General features: G+C 38.5%; 1 protein-coding gene across 3 annotated transcripts in view; it reads right to left on the bottom strand.

The window, feature by feature from the left end:
* Positions 1–19,704, bottom strand: part of LOC118392863 (glutamate receptor ionotropic, delta-2-like) — a 716,766-nt gene that overhangs the window by 142,057 nt on the left and 555,005 nt on the right. For all 3 annotated transcript variants that reach the window (XR_008063741.1, XR_008063742.1, XM_052461119.1), the window contains exon 11: positions 1,608–1,920. Coding sequence is in view for 1 of the 3 variants with exons in the window: in XM_052461119.1 (XP_052317079.1) it covers positions 1,608–1,920 (313 nt within the window). In the remaining 2 variants the exon portion in view is untranslated. The remainder of the gene's footprint in view (positions 1–1,607; positions 1,921–19,704) is intronic.

The raw sequence follows: 19,704 nt of genomic DNA on the forward strand, positions 1-19,704 counted from the left end.
TTAATGAAGTGCTTTGCTGCCAGACAAGGCTCCGCTAATAGCCAGGTGTAGCAGTGGTAAGGATTCTCTCCATGGTGCTGAAAGAAAGCTCTGCTGTTGGGACAGCTTTATGTAGACCCTAACAGTTTGTGGGCACCGTTTGTCATCGTTATAGTGCAATTCATGTATTGTTGAGTGTTGTGTTGTGTAGTGGCTTTGCTGGCATGCATCTAAACATATACCTGTATATATTTTTTGCACCACGATTTCCATGCTAAAATCACCACTGGTGTCTTTGCCTATGTAACAGACATATTTGGGAAACTGAACGAACTGAACACAAGCATGCAGGGGAAGTACAAAAACATTCTACAGATGAGGGATCAAATTAGTGGATTCAGAGGAAATGATTCTTATTGGAGAAAGTCTTTCAAAATTAAACATGCACATTCCCTCAGAAAACAGCATCAGTAAAATGTCTGTCACGTGTGATGACTGCTCCCCTCCAACGCTTGGAAGAGCACTTTGGTACCTACTTCCCAATCCATCTGACTGTGATCCTGTCTCAGTTGACATGCAGGTAAATTACCGAATTCTGCAGACAACGCATTCTCGGGTCACTGAGGAGTTTTGGTTCCTGACTCAAAGGGAACACACTGCCGTCTCCCTCTGAGCATTAAAAGTCATGGTACCCTTCGCCAGCTCATATCTGTGTGTAGCTGGATTCAGTGCTTTCGTCTGCATTACAACCAAATATTGATCCAGGTTGGATGTGACAGCAGAGATGAGGTGCGCACTGTGGACCACGCCCCCCCGACTTCGAGAAGCCACGCCCCCTAACATCAAGAAGCCATGCCCCCCTGACTTTGAGACGCTCCGACACGACATGCATCCAGCACACCCATCTCATTAGTGGTGGTGAGATAAGAGACATTATGTCAGACTTATTTACAATTGCCTGTCATAGCCCCACATTAAAAGTACAGTATGTGATGGTGAGTTGAGAAGACAATCAGAAATACCGTTAGAATGTTTTTGACTGCCACAGCCCCAAATAAAAACGTTAACATTGGCTGTTAATTACATCCTTTTTTTCACATGGTTGGAGTCGCAAGAATTTTCAGATATCAAAATGGGGTCATGGGACAAAAAAGTTTGCTCACCCATGTCTTAACCCCATCCCCTCCTCCTATCACGATAGAGGGACACACACCAGGTGATAATTAAGCAATAAGGCCCGAGGGGGTGTGGTGTATGGCCAATATACCACGGCTAAGGGCTGTTCTTAGGCACGACGTATCGCGGGGGGCCTGGATACAGCCCTTAGGCGTGGTATATTTGCCATATACCACAATCCCAGAGGTGCCTTATCGCTATTATAAACTGGTTACCAATGTAATTAGAGCAGTAAAAATAAATGTTTTGTCATACCCGTGGTATACGGTCTGATATACCACGGATGTCAGCCAATCGGCATTCAGGGATCGAGGCACACAGTTTATAATAATACAATATACAACGGGTGGGTCTAATCCTGAATGCTGATTGGTTAAAACCAGGTGATAATAATACAATACATCACGAAGGAAAAACAAAAACAAAAGGATAAAAAACAAAAAGGAAGTCACCCTGCTGGACGAAGGATCCATAGACGAACCACATGGAATTGTAGAAGGTGGTGGAGGAGACAGCACCCATGGGCAGGCGCGGCGGGTTCAACCAGTTGAGTAGGTAGACCAGGATGCCCACCAGCAGCACGGTGCCCGCAATGCACGCCCACAACGACAGGTCAAAGGGCGCTAGGCAGGCGAACATGTCCACGGTACGCTCGGCCTTCCTGAGCAGCACACCCACCGAGTAGTCCATGTAGCGCGTAGTGAAGTCCACCGCACTCTCCCGTTCTGGCGTGATGGTGAGAGCCGAGAGACCCACGTCTGCCCGCTGGAACACAAACACACAGAGACATGTGCGCAAGCATACACATAGATATGCACACACGCACACAAATACACACACACACACACCAGATGCATTAATGGAAAGATTCAAGGTGTATAGAAGTCAAGAAAATGATGGGGATTCTGTGAACACATACATCAGAAATCTCTGTGTTGTATTTGCTGGTATGGCTGAGTAATGGAAGATCACTTTGTGTTGTTTTTACACGTTAATCCAAGTCATGCACACATCAATAGAATCATATCTAATTTCTGCCATGTCTTCTCTGCTCCTGCTGACGATCACAGTCCTTCTCTTCTTGTTGTTGTCAAAACAACACTCCAAACTCGCTATCTGATTAACACGGACTCTCTTCTCAAACTAAATACAAAGGAAAATACCATGCTAATAAGCCTAAATATTGCTACAGAAAAATGTAGGGATTGCCATTTTCTGCGTCTGAGTCTATTATATTTAAGCGAAGCAGCGTTTATGGAGATGAATATGTCTGTGGTCTGTGAGTCATAGCGTGAGCATTGGAGGGGTTCAAGAAATAGTTCAAGAAATAGTTTGGATGAGGATGGGGGCAGTTGCTAGGCCAGTAAGGCCAGTAAACCAATCAGGGATTCTGATACACAAGTTGGTCCACTGAGAACAGTGTTGTTTTAATCTGCCACACAACATACGTGTGTGTGTGTGTGTTTATGCAGACCAGGTTCAGCTATAAAACCACTTAGGCTGAGCTAATATCCTCCCACATGTTGTGTCTCACCATTAGAAGACACTGTACGCAAATACCATTTTCGTGCATCCAAAATGGCACCTATTTATCTATATAGTACGCCAGTTTTGACAGGGCCAAGAGCAGTGCTCTACATAGGGAACAGGGTGCTATTTGGGATGCAACCTATGTCTACGATTGAGTGTAGTCTGGCCCAGGGGTGCAAAGGTGGACGGCAAGCCACTGGAGTGACGGAACACCCTTGCTGTCTCTGCCTGGCCGGCTCTCCTCTCTCCACTGGGATTCTCTGCCTCTGACCCTATTATGGGGGCTGAGTCACTGGCTTGCTAGTGCTCTCCAATGCTGTCCCTAGAAGGGGTGCATCATGTCTTGCCAGGCTTTTTTTAATCTATACTCGACTTGAGTGGGTTGAGTCACTGACATTATCTTCCTGTCCGGTCTAGCTCCCCCTCGGCTCGTGTGGTGGGGAAGATCTTCGTGGGCTATACTCTGCCTTGTCTCAGGATAGTAAGTTGGTCATTTGTTGATTTCCATCCGGTGGTGTTGGACTTGTGCTTTAGCAAAGTAGGTGGGGTTATATCCTGCCTGATTGGCCCTGTCCGGGGGTATCGTCGGACGGGGCCACAGCGTCCACCGACCCCCCATCTCAGTCCTCAATATCTATGCTGCAATTGTCTATGTGCCGGGGAGCTATGTTCAGTCTGTCCTATCTGGTGTCATTTACCTCTCTTATCTGGTGTCCTGTGTGACCTTAAGTATGCTCCCTCTAATTCTCCCATCTCTCTCTCCCCTCCCGGAGGAACTGAGCCTGAGGACCATGTCTCAGGACTACCTGGCCTGACGACTCCTGGTTGTCCCCGTCCCCAGTCCACCTGGTCATGTTGCTGATCCAAGTTCTACTTTCCTGCGGCTATGGAATCCTGACCTGTTCACCGGAAGTGCTACCTTATTCCGGACCTGCTGCTCTCTCTCTCTGTCAATTGAAATAAATTCATTATGCCCTAATCTATGGATTTCACATTTTTTGGAATACAGATCAGAAACCCGTAGATCAGAAAACCAGTCAGGCGACACATCTCCTTCGCATAGAGTTGATTAGGACTGTGGCCTGTGGAATGTTGTTCCACTCGTCTTCAATGGCTGTGTGAAGTTGCTGGATGTTGGTGGGAACTGAAACACGCTGTCGTACACTTCAATCCAAAGCATCCCAAACATGCTCAATGGGTCACATGTCTGGTGAATATGCAGGGCATGGAAATAACTGGGACATTTTCAGCTTCCAGGAATTGTGTACAGGTCCTTACGACATGGGGCCACGCCTCAGGATATCGTCACGGTATCTCTGTGCATTCAAATTGCCATTGATAAAATGTAATTGTGTTCGTTGTCCATATCTTATTCCTGCCCATACCATAATCCCACTACCAGGGGGCACTCTTCTCACAATGTTGACATTACAAACCGCTAGCCCACACTACGCCATACACGTGGTTGTGAGGCCGGTTGGATGTACTGCCAAATTGTCTAAAACAACAATGAACATTCAATTTTCTGTCAACAGCTCAGGGGGACTTGACTGCAGTCAGCATGGCAATTGCACACTCCCGCAAAACATGAGACATCTGTGGAATTGTGTTGTGTGACAAAACTGCACATTTTAGAGGGGCCTTTTATTGTCCCCAGCAAAAGGTGCACCTGTTTAATGATCATGCTGTTTAAATCAGCTGTCAGGTAGATCGATTATCTTGCTCACTAACAGGGATGTAAATCAAACTTGTAACCAACATTTGAGAGAAATATGCTTTTTGTGTGTATGGAACATTTCTGGGACTTTTTATTTCAGCTTATGAAACATGGGACAAACACTTTACATGTTGCTTTATATTGTTGTTCAGTGTATAAATGGCTTTATAAAGAAATGTGGCTGACTAAGAATAGAGCACTGGGCAGTAGGTAGCCTACCTGGTTAGATTTGGGTATGTTATTTTAGGCAAAAAATTGAGAAAAAAAAAGGGGTGGATCTTTATTAATGAAGGATTTGTACACCTTGAGACAATTGAGACATGGATCTGTGTCATTCAGATGGTGAACGGGCAAGACAAAAGGTTTAAGTGCCTATGAACAGAGGTATTGGTGTCGGTGCCAGGGAGGCGCACCGGTTTGTGTCGAGAACTGCAATGCTGATGGGTTTTTCACACTCAACAGTTTCCTGTGTGTATCAATAATAATCCACCACCCAAAGGACATCCAGCCAACTTGACACAACAGTGGGAAGCATTGGAGTCAACATGGGCAAGCATCCCCGTGGAACACCTTGTAGAGTCCATGCCCCGACCAATCGAGGCTGTTCTGAAGGCAAAAGGGGGTGCAACTCAATATTACGAAGGTGTTCCTAATGTTTTGTACACACACTCTACATTCAAGATTTCAGACAATCTATCAAATAGCTCAGTCCAGAATCGTTTGAAGACCGGACAATTCCAGAACAGATGCATTAGTGTATCGACCTCACCGTAGCCATGCCAACACAAGTCTGAAAGGCTTTGATCTGTCTTTTTCAACCTGTGTATTGTGATGTATGCCCTGTGTGAGATCTTCATTTGAATAATCTTATATCTTACGCAATTGAATATTGATGTTGTATTTTCTATATTGCGTCACATTGTGATAGATACACCCCATGTCCAGCTCGGAGTGTAACTCAGTGGAGCTGTTACTATTTAAGGAGAAGCCAACCAGCTTGTATAGGGAGGAAACCGTTATTTTCCCAATAGCAACATCCCTCAGTTCGTTGTCTAAAGAACTTTTAGATCCCACATCAACACCCTTTTGAGGAATTAAACATGAGAATTGATTTGAATTGTAAAATGGCATTGAAATGCTTATATTATTATTTTATTATTCTGTGACATCAGCTCTTGGAATGGTATGATATCTCTGTCTCTTACGACCTGCCCCACTTAACTGATGTCTTGGCGACGCCAGGTACCATTAGCCAGTGTCTTGCCACCTGCGGTAAACAAGGGGTTGTTCCATATTGAACAGAAAGGGAGGGATGCTCCATTGACAAATAACGTTTTGTGAAGTATCTTTGCCACTTCACAATAGAACTACAGCAGTGGATGATTTATCTCGCAGTGGGAATTTGGGGTCATACCATAGTGATAATAAGGAGATGTTCTGTCACTATTTCTTCCTCTAGCCACTGCCAGGTGCCTGCTATTCCCCTGTTTTTATAGCCCCATGCCAGTGGGTATCTCGCATTATATGACAAGTAGTACAAATACACATTGGCAACACCTAATCCCTCGGATGCCGTTTTTCATAGCGCCCTTCGTTTTATCAGAGGAAACAGCTTTTATTACTCCTCACTGTATTCTTTACCAAAAGGTTGGCTGGACCTCTTTGAAGTCACGCAGATCACATCATTACACTCTTTTTGTTTACAAAGCCCTGCTCCACAAAGATTTAACATGACAGGGCTGGTTCACAGGGCTGGTTAACTCTGGAGACTCCTTTGGTGTCTAGGGAGTTAGGTAAATCAGCCATTGAGTTCCTCGCACCTTTAGTGTGGAGTGATCTACAATAAACATTAAAATTGGAGGAGTTGGTGGTCTCTGAGCATTTCAGACGGTTGCTAGGAGACCTTTTGACTTTTTATCATTGTGTTTTGCTTTTTGTGTATTGTTGTGTATAATAACATATATTTTATATGAATCTGTAGTTTAATGGGTTTTGTTGTATTTTGATGTGTATTGTGATGCTATACAGGGCTCATCTGGAAAAGAGACCTTGGTCTCAGCATTGACTCCCTGTCTAAATAAAGAGGCCTTGGTCTCAGCATTGACTCCCTGTCTAAATAAAGAGGCCTTGGTCTCAGCATTGACTCCCTGTCTAAATAAAGAGGCCTTGGTCTCAGCATTGACTCCCTGTCTAAATAAAGAGGCCTTGGTCTCAGCATTGACTCCCTGTCTAAATAAAGAGACCTTGGTCTCAGCATTGACTCCCTGTCTAAATAAAGAGACCTTGGTCTCAGCATTGACTCCCTGTCTAAATAAAGAGGCCTTGGTCTCAGCATTGACTCCCTGTCTAAATAAAGAGGCCTTGGTCTCAGCATTGACTCCCTGTCTAAATAAAGAGGCCTTGGTCTCAGCATTGACTCCCTGTCTAAATAAAGAGGCCTTGGTGTCAGCATTGACTCCCTGTCTAAATAACGAGGCCTTGGTCGCAGCATTGACTCCCTGTCTAAATAAAGAGGCCTTGGTCTCAGCATTGACTCCCTGTCTAAATAAAGAGGCCTTGGTCTCAGCATTGACTCCCTGTCTAAATAAAGAGGCCTTGGTCTCAGCATTGACTCCCTGTCTAAATAAAGAGGCCTTGGTCTCAGCATTGACTCCCTGTCTAAATAAAGAGGCCTTGGTCTCAGCATTGACTCCCTGTCTAAATAAAGAGGCCTTGGTCTCAGCATTGACTCCCTGTCTAAATAAAGAGGCCTTGGTCTCAGCATTGACTCCCTGTCTAAATAAAGAGGCCTTGGTCTCAGCATTGACTCCCTGTCTAAATAAAGAGGCCTTGGTCTCAGCATTGACTCCCTGTCTAAATAAAGAGGCCTTGGTCTCAGCATTGACTCCCTGTCTAGACCGCTGAGCTCCCGAGTGGCGCAACAGTCTAAGGCACTGCATCTCATTGCTAGAGGCGTCACCACAGACCCTGGTTTAATTCCAGGCTGTATCACAACCAGCCGTGATTGGGAGTCCCACAGGGTGGCGCGCAATTGGCCCAGAGTCGTCTGCGTTTTGCCGGGGTAGGCCACTGTTCCTAGGCCACCGTTGTAAATAAGAATTTGTTCTAAACTGACTTGCCTAGTTAAATAAAGGTTCAATAAAAAAAATGAAGAGACCTTGGTCTCAGCATTGACTCCCTGTCTAAATGAAGAGACCTTGGTCTCAGCATTGACAACCTGATCTATTTTACTTGTACTTGTGCTCACCTCCACCCCCTCCAGGTGTCACCCATCTTCCCCATTATCCCCTGGGTATATATATACCTGCGTTCCCTGTCTGTCTGTGCCAGTTTGTCTTGTTTTGTCAAGTCAACCAGGATGTTACTCCTGCTTTTTCCTATTCTCTGTTTTTTGCTAGTCCTCCCAGTTTTGACCCTTGCTTGCCTTGACTCTGTACCCGCCTGCCTGACCATACTGCCTGCCCTGACCTCGAGCCTGCCTGCCACTCTGTACCTCCTGGACTCTGACCTTGTTATAATCTTTTACCTGTCCACGACCATTCTCTTGCCTGCCCCTTGGATACTAATAAATATCAGAGACTTGAACCATCTGCCTCCCGTGTCTGCATCTGGGTCTCGCCCTGTGCCTTTATACCCTGTCCAAATAAAGGTTGAATAAAATAAATGACTTACTTCTTGGCATAGACGTTTTTTTGTGGTTAATTCTTGGTTTCTTTTCTTTCTACAAGCTTGAAAATAAACCATGTACAGTATCTCTTTAAACCAGTGCTGTGGGAACTGAGGTGGTAGGGGTGGCAGGATAGCCTAGTGGTTAGAGTGTTGGACTAGTAACCGAAAGGTTTCAAGTTCAAATCCCAGAGCTGACAAGGTACAAAATCTGCTGTTCTGCCTTTGAACAGGCACTGTTCCTAGGCCGTCATTGAAAATAAGAATTGGTTCTTAACTGACTTGCCTAGAAAAATAAAGGTAAAAAAAAAAAGCTGACACACGGAATGCAAGTCTAACAAGTATGTTCTTCTTTATCACCTCTGCTCTACCCCAAAGTGATAAAAGTAGAACTGTCCATCTCTTAATGTCATCCCGATTAGTTTTATCCCGGTCCATTTAGATCAGATATCTTATTAACTGGTGACTTCATAATTATCTAGAAACATTTGTCAAATTCTATGCGGGTTTTACAGCTGAGAGGACCTTAATGGCCAATATGATTTACGTATCCAGAACAGGTACCTCCAATGCCATTCTATCACTCTCCTTAAGAGTGAGCAGAGACTTATTTTTAAAATAAATAATCTCTCTCTGGTATTGGTAGGACATTCAGACTGATACAGCCCTGAAAAGTACTCTCTAAAAGGAGAGTTCATTTGATTTTTATCACATGCTATCGACCCATTACAATCCTCAACAGCTGGAATTGTTTGTTTATTTTCCAACTATTTAAGTTTAAATGCAATTTTTTTGCCCGCTTTGTCACCTGACTTGAAATATCTCGTAATAGAAACAAGCCAAATATATTTATATATATATGTATATATATATAGATATGTATATGTATTCCCATCATGGAAGGCATTTTGAAGTAGGTTTTTTGTTTTGGTCCAACATACATTGAGTCCAAAGTCTTAAACTCCACTATTAAACTGTTTTTCTGTGGTAACATATGCTTTTCCTTTTATCTGCAGTGTAACTATTTAGCCAACCTCTGCAGGTTTGCTTTAAAGGCTTCCCACACCATTTGTACAGAGTGGACAAAGTTTAAATTAGTGGTGACGAATTCAAACATGTTCTCCCTCATTGTCGACATAAATTCCTCACCACTTCATAGAGAGTTGTTGAATCTGTTTAGTTCTGTGTGTGTTGACAGATGGGGAGAAAATGACTGACATGTAATTCAACTGAAATGTGTCTTCCGCATTTAACCCAACCCCTCTGAATCAGAGAGGTGCGAGGGGCTGCCTTAATTGACATCCACGTCTTTGGCGCCGTGGGGCATTGTCCGAAATGATAACCCTATGAATCATTCTCTATTAGAGATCTTGATATGAGGAGGTAGTCAATTTGTGAATATGAATTATGCAGTAAAACGTCTATTCATGCAGGAGTATGCAGGATTTTCCGAGTCTGGATAGCACTGTTGCAGACATCTGGGTTACGTTCCAAATCCTATTCCCTAGAAAGTGCACTACTTTTGACTAGGGTCTCAGTTCTGGTGTTCAGAAACAGAATGCTCATTGAAATTACCTCAGACCTATCACTAGCAAATTCATTTTTCTGTGAAAGCTTAAGGAGGAAGAAATTAGTGAGAGTTTCCACATAGTGTAAGAAACACACCCACACACACACGCAGTCACGCACAATTCATTCACAGTTGACTAAATCTGCTAATTTCACGGTCTGGTAAGGAAACTAAATGCTAAAACAGGCAGAAATTGTCACTTACGCAGCACATGAAAAAATATGAGGACCCAAGTGAGTTCCTACTTTCCAGCATGGTTTAAGGGCATGGTGAGACACTAGTAAGTGTGTTGTAAGTGTGGGACACCCAGGCTGTCCCAATTATCTCTCCTTCCAGCCCAAAGTGTGCACTTGTTCACTTCCCTTCAGTGATTATAAAGGAAATATCTGTTCTAAGAACTATGGTAGAAAGTCCCACGAGTCCATGCCTCCACCAATCCAATGCTTTTAGATAGGTGAGAAGCGACAATGAGACAACCTTCAAGGAGCAGGTCAATAACCTGACAGTGTGGTGTCTGGACAACAACTTCTCCCTCAACATCAGTAAGAACAAGGAGCTGACGGTGGACTACAGGAAACAGGGGGATAAGCACGTCCCCATCCACATCAACAAGGAGGCAGTGGAGCTGGTCAAGAGCTTCACGTTCCTCGCCATCCCAAATCACTAAGAACTTAAAACAGTGCAAACACACGCGCAGAGTCGTGAAGAAGGTGCGACAGCGCCTCTCCCCTCAGGCAGTTGAAAAGGTTTGTCATGGGCCCTCAAATCCTCAGAAGGATCTACAGCGGTACCATTGAGAGCATCTTGACTGACTGCATCACTGCTTGGTATGGCAAAAGCACTGCGCTCGATAGCATGGCCCTACAGAGGGTGGTACGGACAGCCCAGTAGATCACTGCTTGGTATGGCAAAAGCACTGCACTCGATCGCATGGACCTACAGAGGGTGGTACGGACAGCCCAGTACATCACTGCTTGGTATGGCAAAAGCACTGCGCTCGATCGCATGGACCTACAGAGGGTGGTACGGACAGCCCAGTAGATCACTGCTTGGTATGGCAAAAGCACTGCGCTCGATCGCATGGACCTACAGAGGGTGGTACGGGCAGCCCAGTACATCACTGGGGCCGAGCTCCCTGCCATCCAGGACCTCTATGTCAGGCGGTGTGAAAGGAAGGCCCTGAAAATCATTAAACCACCCAAGCCATAGACTGTTCTCTCTGCTTCCGTACGGAAAGTGGTACCGGTGCATTAAGTCTGACACCAACAGGCTCCTGAACAGCTTCTATCTCCCATGCCATAGGACTGCTAAATAGCTAAGTAAATAGCTAAGTAAATAGCTAAGTAAATAGCTAAGTAAATAGCCAACAAAATGACTATACGGACTATCTGAGTTGACCTTTGTATTTTATTCATATTTTTGCCCCCCTCTATGCTCACTGACAGGACCCTACACACACTGATACTCCAACACACACACATTACACACACTGATACTCCAACACACACATTATACACACTGATACTCCAACACACACATTACACACACTGATACTCCAACACACACATTACACACACTGATACTCCAACACACACATTACACACACTGATACTCCAACACGCACATTACACACACTGATACTCCAACACACGCACATTACACACACTGATACTCCAACACACACATTACACACACTGATACTCCAACACACACATTACACACACTGATACTCCAACACGCACATTACACACACTGATACTCCAACACACGCACATTACACACACTGATACTCCAACACACACATTACACACACTGATACTCCAACACACACACATTACACACACTGATACTCCAACACACACATTACACACACTGATACTCCAACACGCACATTACACACACTGATACTCCAACACACACATTACACACACTGATACTCCAACACACACACATTACACACACTGATACTCCAACACACACATTACACACACTGATACTCCAACACACACATTACACACACTGATACTCCAACACACACACAGTCACTCCATCTTTTGCTCACACACACACACACACACACACACACACACATAATATGCACATACATTTATACTGACTCTACACACACCCACTCACGTACAATAATCATATACGCTGCTTCCACTCTGTTTATCATATATCCTGAAGCCTAGTCACCTTACCACTATACATATCTACCTCTATCGATCCAGTATTCTGAACATTGTAAATATGGTACTAGTACTCTAGTACTGACCCTGTATATAATATGCTTATAGTCTTCTTCTCATTTCTTATTTCTTATTTTTACATCTTGTGTGTTTTTGTTTTACCTTGTTTGTATTTTCGCATTGTTATTAATGACTACATAGTTATTGATTATTGATGACTACATTGTTATTGATGACTACATTGTTATTAATGACTACATAGTTATTGATTATTGATGACTACATTGTTATTGATGACTACATTGTTATTGATTATTGATGACTACATTGTTATTGATTATTGATGACTACATTGATTATTGATGACTACATTGTTATTGATGACTACATTGTTATTAATGACTACATAGTTATTGATTATTGATGACTACATTGTTATTGATGACTACATTGTTATTGATTATTGATGACTACATTGTTATTGATTATTGATGACTACATTGTTATTGATTATTGATGACTACATTGTTATTGATTATTGATGACTACATTGTTATTGATTATTGATGACTACATTGTTATTGATTATTGATGACTACATTGTTATTGATGACTACATTGTTATTGATTATTGATGACTACATTGTTATTGATGACTACATTGTTATTGATTATTGATGACTACATTGTTATTGATGACTACATTGTTATTGATTATTGATGACTACATTGTATTGATTATTGATGACTACATTGTTATTGATTATTGATGACTACATTGTTATTGATTATTGATGACTACATAGTTATTGATTATTGACGACTACATTGTTATTGATTATTGATGACTACATTGTTATTGATGACTACATTGTTATTGATTATTGATGACTACATTGTTATTGATTATTGATGACTACATTGTTATTGATTATTGATGACTACATTGTTATTGATTATTGATGACTACATTGTTATTGATTATTGATGACTACATTGTTATTGATGACTACATTGTTATTGATGACTACATTGTTATTGATTATTGATGACTACATTGTTATTGATGACTACATTGTTATTGATTATTGATGACTACATTGTTATTGATGACTACATTGTTATTGATTATTGATGACTACATAGTTATTGATGACTACATTGTTATTGATGACTACATAGTTATTGATGCCTACATTGTTATTGATGACCACATAGTTATTAATGACTACATTGTTATTGATGACTACATTGTTATTGATTATTGATGACTACATAGTTATTGATGACTACATTGTTATTGATGACTACATTGTTATTGATTATTGATGACTACATTGTTATTGATGACTACATTGTTATTGATGACTACATTGTTATTGATTATTGATGACTACATTGTTATTGATGACTACATTGTTATTGATTATTGATGACTACATTGTTATTGATTATTGATGACTACATTGTTATTGATTATTGATGACTACATTGTTATTGATGACGACATAGTTATTGATTATTGATGACTACATTGTTATTGATTATTGATGACTACATTGTTATTGATGACGACATAGTTATTGATTATTGATGACTACATTGTTATTGATGACGACATAGTTATTGATTATTGATGACTACATTGTTATTGATGACGACATAGTTATTGATTATTGATGACTACATTGTTATTGATGACGACATAGTTATTGATTATTGATGACTACATTGTTATTGATGACAACATAGTTATTGATTATTGATGACTACATTGTTATTGATGACGACATAGTTATTGATTATTGATGACTACATTGTTATTGATTATTGATGACTACATTGTTATTGATGACGACATAGTTATTGATTATTGATGACTACATTGTTATTGATGACGACATAGTTATTGATTATTGATGACGACATAGTTATTGATTATTGATGACTACATTGTTATTGATGACTACATTGTTATTGATTATTGATGACTACATTGTTATTGATTATTGATGACTACATTGTTATTGATTATTGATGACTACATTGTTATTGATTATTGATGACTACATTGTTATTGATTATTAATGACTACATTGTTATTGATTATTGATGACTACATTGTTATTGATGACTACATTGTTATTGATTATTGATGACTACATTGTTATTGATGACTACATTGTTATTGATTATTGATGACTACATTGTTATTGATGACTACATTGTTATTGATGACTACATAGTTATTGATGACTACATAGTTATTGATGACTACATAGTTATTGATGACTACATTGTTGTTGATTATTAATGACTACATTGTTATTGATTATTAATGACTACATAGTTATTGATGACTACATTGTTATTGATGACTACATAGTTATTGATGACTACATTGTTATTGATGACTACATTGTTATTGATTATTGATGACTACATTGTTATTGATGACTACATTGTTATTGATGACTACATAGTTATTGATGACTACATAGTTATTGATGACTACATTGTTGTTGATTATTAATGACTACATTGTTATTGATTATTAATGACTACATAGTTATTGATTATTAATGACTACATAGTTATTGATGACTACATTGTTATTGATGACTACATAGTTATTGATGACTACATAGTTATTGATGACTACATTGTTATTGATGACTACATTGTTATTGATTATTGATGACTACATTGTTATTGATGACTACATTGTTATTGATGACTACATAGTTATTGATGACTACATAGTTATTGATGACTACATTGTTATTGATGACTACATTGTTATTGATTATTGATGACTACATTGTTATTGATGACTACATAGTTATTGATGACTACATAGTTATTGATGACTACATTGTTATTGATGACTACATTGTTATTGATGACTACATAGTTATTGATGACTACATAGTTATTGATGACTACATAGTTATTGATGACTACATTGTTATTGATGACTACATTGTTATTGATTATTGATGACTACATTGTTATTGATGACTACATAGTTATTGATGACTACATAGTTATTGATGACTACATTGTTATTGATCACTACATTGTTATTGATTATTGATGACTACATTGTTATTGATGACTACATTGTTATTGATGACTACATAGTTATTGATGACTACATTGTTATTGATGACTACATTGTTATTGATGACTACATAGTTATTGATGACTACATAGTTATTGATGACTACATAGTTATTGATTATTAATGACTACATTGTTGTTGATTATTAATGACTACATTGTTATTGATGACTACATAGTTATTGATGACTACATAGTTATTGATGACTACATAGTTATTGATTATTAATGATTACATTGTTGTTGATTATAATTTTGCATGCCCAATTTTTCAGTTTTTGATTTGTTAAAAAAGTTTGAAATATCCAATAAATGTCGTTCCACTTCATGATTGTGTCCCACTTGTTGTTGATTCTTCACAAACGAATACAGTTTTATATCTTTATGTTTGAAGCCTGAAATGTCGCAAAGTTCAAGGGGGCCGAATACTTTCGCAAGGCACTGTATGTATCTTTATGACAATTGGGACCATTCATGACTATTATGACTATTTACAACTATTAAGACTATTCATTAATATTATTTCTCTTCACGACTATTATAACAGTCAATGACTATTAGAACAATCGATGACTATTATAACAATCCATGACTATTAGAAACGTCCGTGACTTTTATAACAATCCATGACTATTAGGACAATCCATGACTATTAGGACAATAAATTACTATTTGGACAGTCCATGACTATTAGAACAATCCATGACTATTATAACAATCCATGACTATTATAACAATCCATGACTATTAGAACAATCCATGACTATTAGAACAATCCATGACTATTAGAACAATCCATGACTATTAGAACAACCCATGACTATTAGAACAATCCATGACTATTAGAACAATCCATGACTATTATAACAGTCCATGACTATTAGAACAATCCATGACTATTAGAACAATCCATGACTATTAGAACAATCCATGACTATTAGAACAATTGATGACTATTAGAACAATAACTATTATAACAATGTGACTATTATAACAGTCCATGACTATTAGAACAATCCATGACTATTAGAACAATCCATGACTATTAGAACAACCCATGACTATTAGAACAATCCATGACTATTAGAACAATCCATGACTATTATAACAGTCCATGACTATTAGAACAATCCATGACTATTAGAACAATCTGTGACTATGATAACAATCTGTGACTATTAGAACAATCCATGACTATTATAACAATCCATGACTATTATAACAATTCATGACTATTCGAACAATCCATGACTATTAGAACAATCCATGACTATTATAACAATCCATGAGTATTAGGACAATCCATGACTATTAGAACAATCCATGACTATTAGAACAATCTGTGACTATGATAACAATCTGTGACTATTATAACAATCTGTGACTATTAGAACAATCTGTGACTATTAGAACAATCCTTGACTATTAGAAGAATCCATGACTATTAGAACAATCCATGACTATTAGAACAATCCTTGACTATTAGAAGAATCCATGACTATTAGGACAATCCATGACTATTAGAACAATCCTTGACTATTAGAAGAATCCATGACTATTAGAACAATCCATGACTATTAGGATAGTCCATTACTATTAGAACAATCCATGACTATTAGAACAATCTGTGACTATTAGAACAATCCATGACTACTATAACAATCCATGACTATTAGAACAATCTGTGACTATTAGAACAATGCATGACTATTAGAACAATCCATGACTATTAGAACAATCCATGACTATTAGGACAGTCCATGACTATTAGAACAATCCGTGACTATTAGAACAATCAATGACTATTAGAACAATCCATGACTATTAGGACAATCCATGACTATTAGAACAGTCCATGACTATTAGGACAATCCATGACTATTAGAACAATAGAACCTTGACTATTAGAAGAATCCATGACTATTAGAACAATCCATGACTATTAGGATAGTCCATTACTATTAGAACAATCCATGACTATTAGAACAATCTGTGACTATTAGAACAATCCATGACTACTATAACAATCCATGACTATTAGAACAATCTGTGACTATTAGAACAATGCATGACTATTAGAACAATCCATGACTATTAGGACAATCCATGACTATTAGAACAATCCGTGACTATTAGAACAATCAATGACTATTAGAACAATCCATGACTATTAGGACAATCCATGACTATTAGGACAGTCCATGACTATTAGGACAATCCATGACAATTAGAACAATCCTTGACTATTAGAACAATCCATGACTATTAGGACAGTCCATGACTATTAGAACAATCCGTGACTATTAGAACAATCAATGACTATTAGAACAATCCATGACTATTAGGACAATCCATGACTATTAGGACAGTCCATGACTATTAGGACAATCCATGACTATTAGAACAATCATTGACTATTAGAATAATCCATGACTATTAGAACAATCCATGACTATTAGGACAATCCATGACTATTAGAACAATCTGTGACTATGATAACAATCTGTGACTATTATAACAATCTGTGACTATTATAACAATCTGTGAGTATTAGAACAATCCATGACTATTAGAACAATTAGTGACTATTAGAACAATCCATGACTATTAGAACAATCCATGACTATTAGAACAGTCCATGACTATTAGAACAACCCATGACTATTATAACAATCCATGACTATTATAACAATCCATTACTATTAGAACAATCCATTACTATTAGAACAATCCATGACTATTATAACAATCCATGACTATTAGAACAATCTATGACTATTAGAACAGTCCATGACTATTATAACAATCCATGACTATTAGAACAATCCTTGACTATTATAACAATCCATGACTATTAGAACAATCCGTGACTATTATAACAATCCATGACTATTAGAACAGTCCGTGACTATTAGGACAATCCATGACTATTTGGACAATCCATGACTATTATAACAATCCATGACTATTTGAACAATCTGTGACTATTAGAACAATCCATGACTATTAGAACAATCCATGACTATTAGAACAATCCATGACTATTAGAACAATCTGTGACTATTAGGACAATCCATGACTATTAGAACAATCCATGACTATTAGAACAACCATGACTATTAGAACAATCCATGATTATTAGGACAGTCCATGACTATTAGAACAATCCATGACTATTAGTACAGTCCATGACTATTAGGACAATCCATGACTATTAGAACAATCCATGACTATTAGAACAACCGTGACTATTAGAACAATCCATGACTATTAGGACAGTCTATGACTATTAGAACAATCCATGACTATTAGGACAATCCGTGACTATTAGGACAGTCCATGACTATTAGAACAATCCGTGACTATCAGAACAATCCATGACTATTAGAACAATCTATGACTATTAGAACAATCCATGACTATTAGGACAATCCGTGACTATTAGGACAGTCCATGACTATTAGAACAATCCGTGACTATCAGAACAATCCATGACTATTAGAACAATCTGTGACTACTAGAACAATCCATGACTATTAGAACAATCTGTGACTATTAGAACAATCCATGACTATTAGAACAATACATGACTATTACAACAATCTGTGACTATTATGACAATCCACGACTATTAGAACAATCCATGACTATTATAACAGTCCATGACTATTAGAACAATCCATAACTATTAGAACAATCCATTACCTTTAGAACAATCTGTGACTATTATCACAATCCATGACTACTATAACAATCCATGACTATTAGAACAATCTGTGACTATTAGAACAATGCATGACTATTAGAACAATCCATGACTATTAGAACAATCCATGACTATTAGGACAGTCCATGACTATTAGAACAATCCGTGACTATTAGAACAATCAATGACTATTAGAACAATCCATGACTATTAGGACAATCCATGACTATTAGGACAGTCCATGACTATTAGGACAATCCATGACTATTAGAACAATCCTTGACTATTAGAAGAATCCATGACTATTAGAACAATCCATGACTATTAGGATAGTCCATTACTATTAGAACAATCCATGACTATTAGAACAATCTGTGACTATTAGAACAATCCATGACTACTATAACAATCCATGACTATTAGAACAATCTGTGACTATTAGAACAATGCATGACTATTAGAACAATCCATGACTATTAGGACAATCCATGACTATTAGAACAATCCATGACTATTTGAACAATCCATGACTATTAGAACAATCCATGACTATTAGAACAATCCATGACTATTATAACAATCTGTGACTATTAGAACAATGCATGACTATTAGAACAATCCATGAATATTAGAACAATCCATGACTATTAGGACAGTCCATGACTATTAGAACAATCCGTGACTATTAGAACAATCAATGACTATTAGAACAATCCATGACTATTAGGACAATCCATGACTATTAGGACAGTCCATGACTATTAGGACAATCCATGACTATTAGAACAATCCTTTACTATTAGAAGAATCCATGACTATTAGAACAATCCATGACTATTAGGATAGTCCATTACTATTAGAACAATCCATGACTATTAGAACAATCTGTGACTATTAGAACAATCCATGACTACTATAACAATCCATGACTATTAGAACAATCTGTGACTATTAGAACAATCCATGACTATTAGAACAATCCGTGACTATTAGAACAATCCATGACTATTAGAACAATCCGTGACTATTATAACAATCCATGACTATT

The sequence above is a fragment of the Oncorhynchus keta genome, chromosome 14 (assembly GCF_023373465.1).
Source record: "Oncorhynchus keta strain PuntledgeMale-10-30-2019 chromosome 14, Oket_V2, whole genome shotgun sequence".
Taxonomy (NCBI): Eukaryota; Metazoa; Chordata; class Actinopteri; order Salmoniformes; family Salmonidae; genus Oncorhynchus; species Oncorhynchus keta.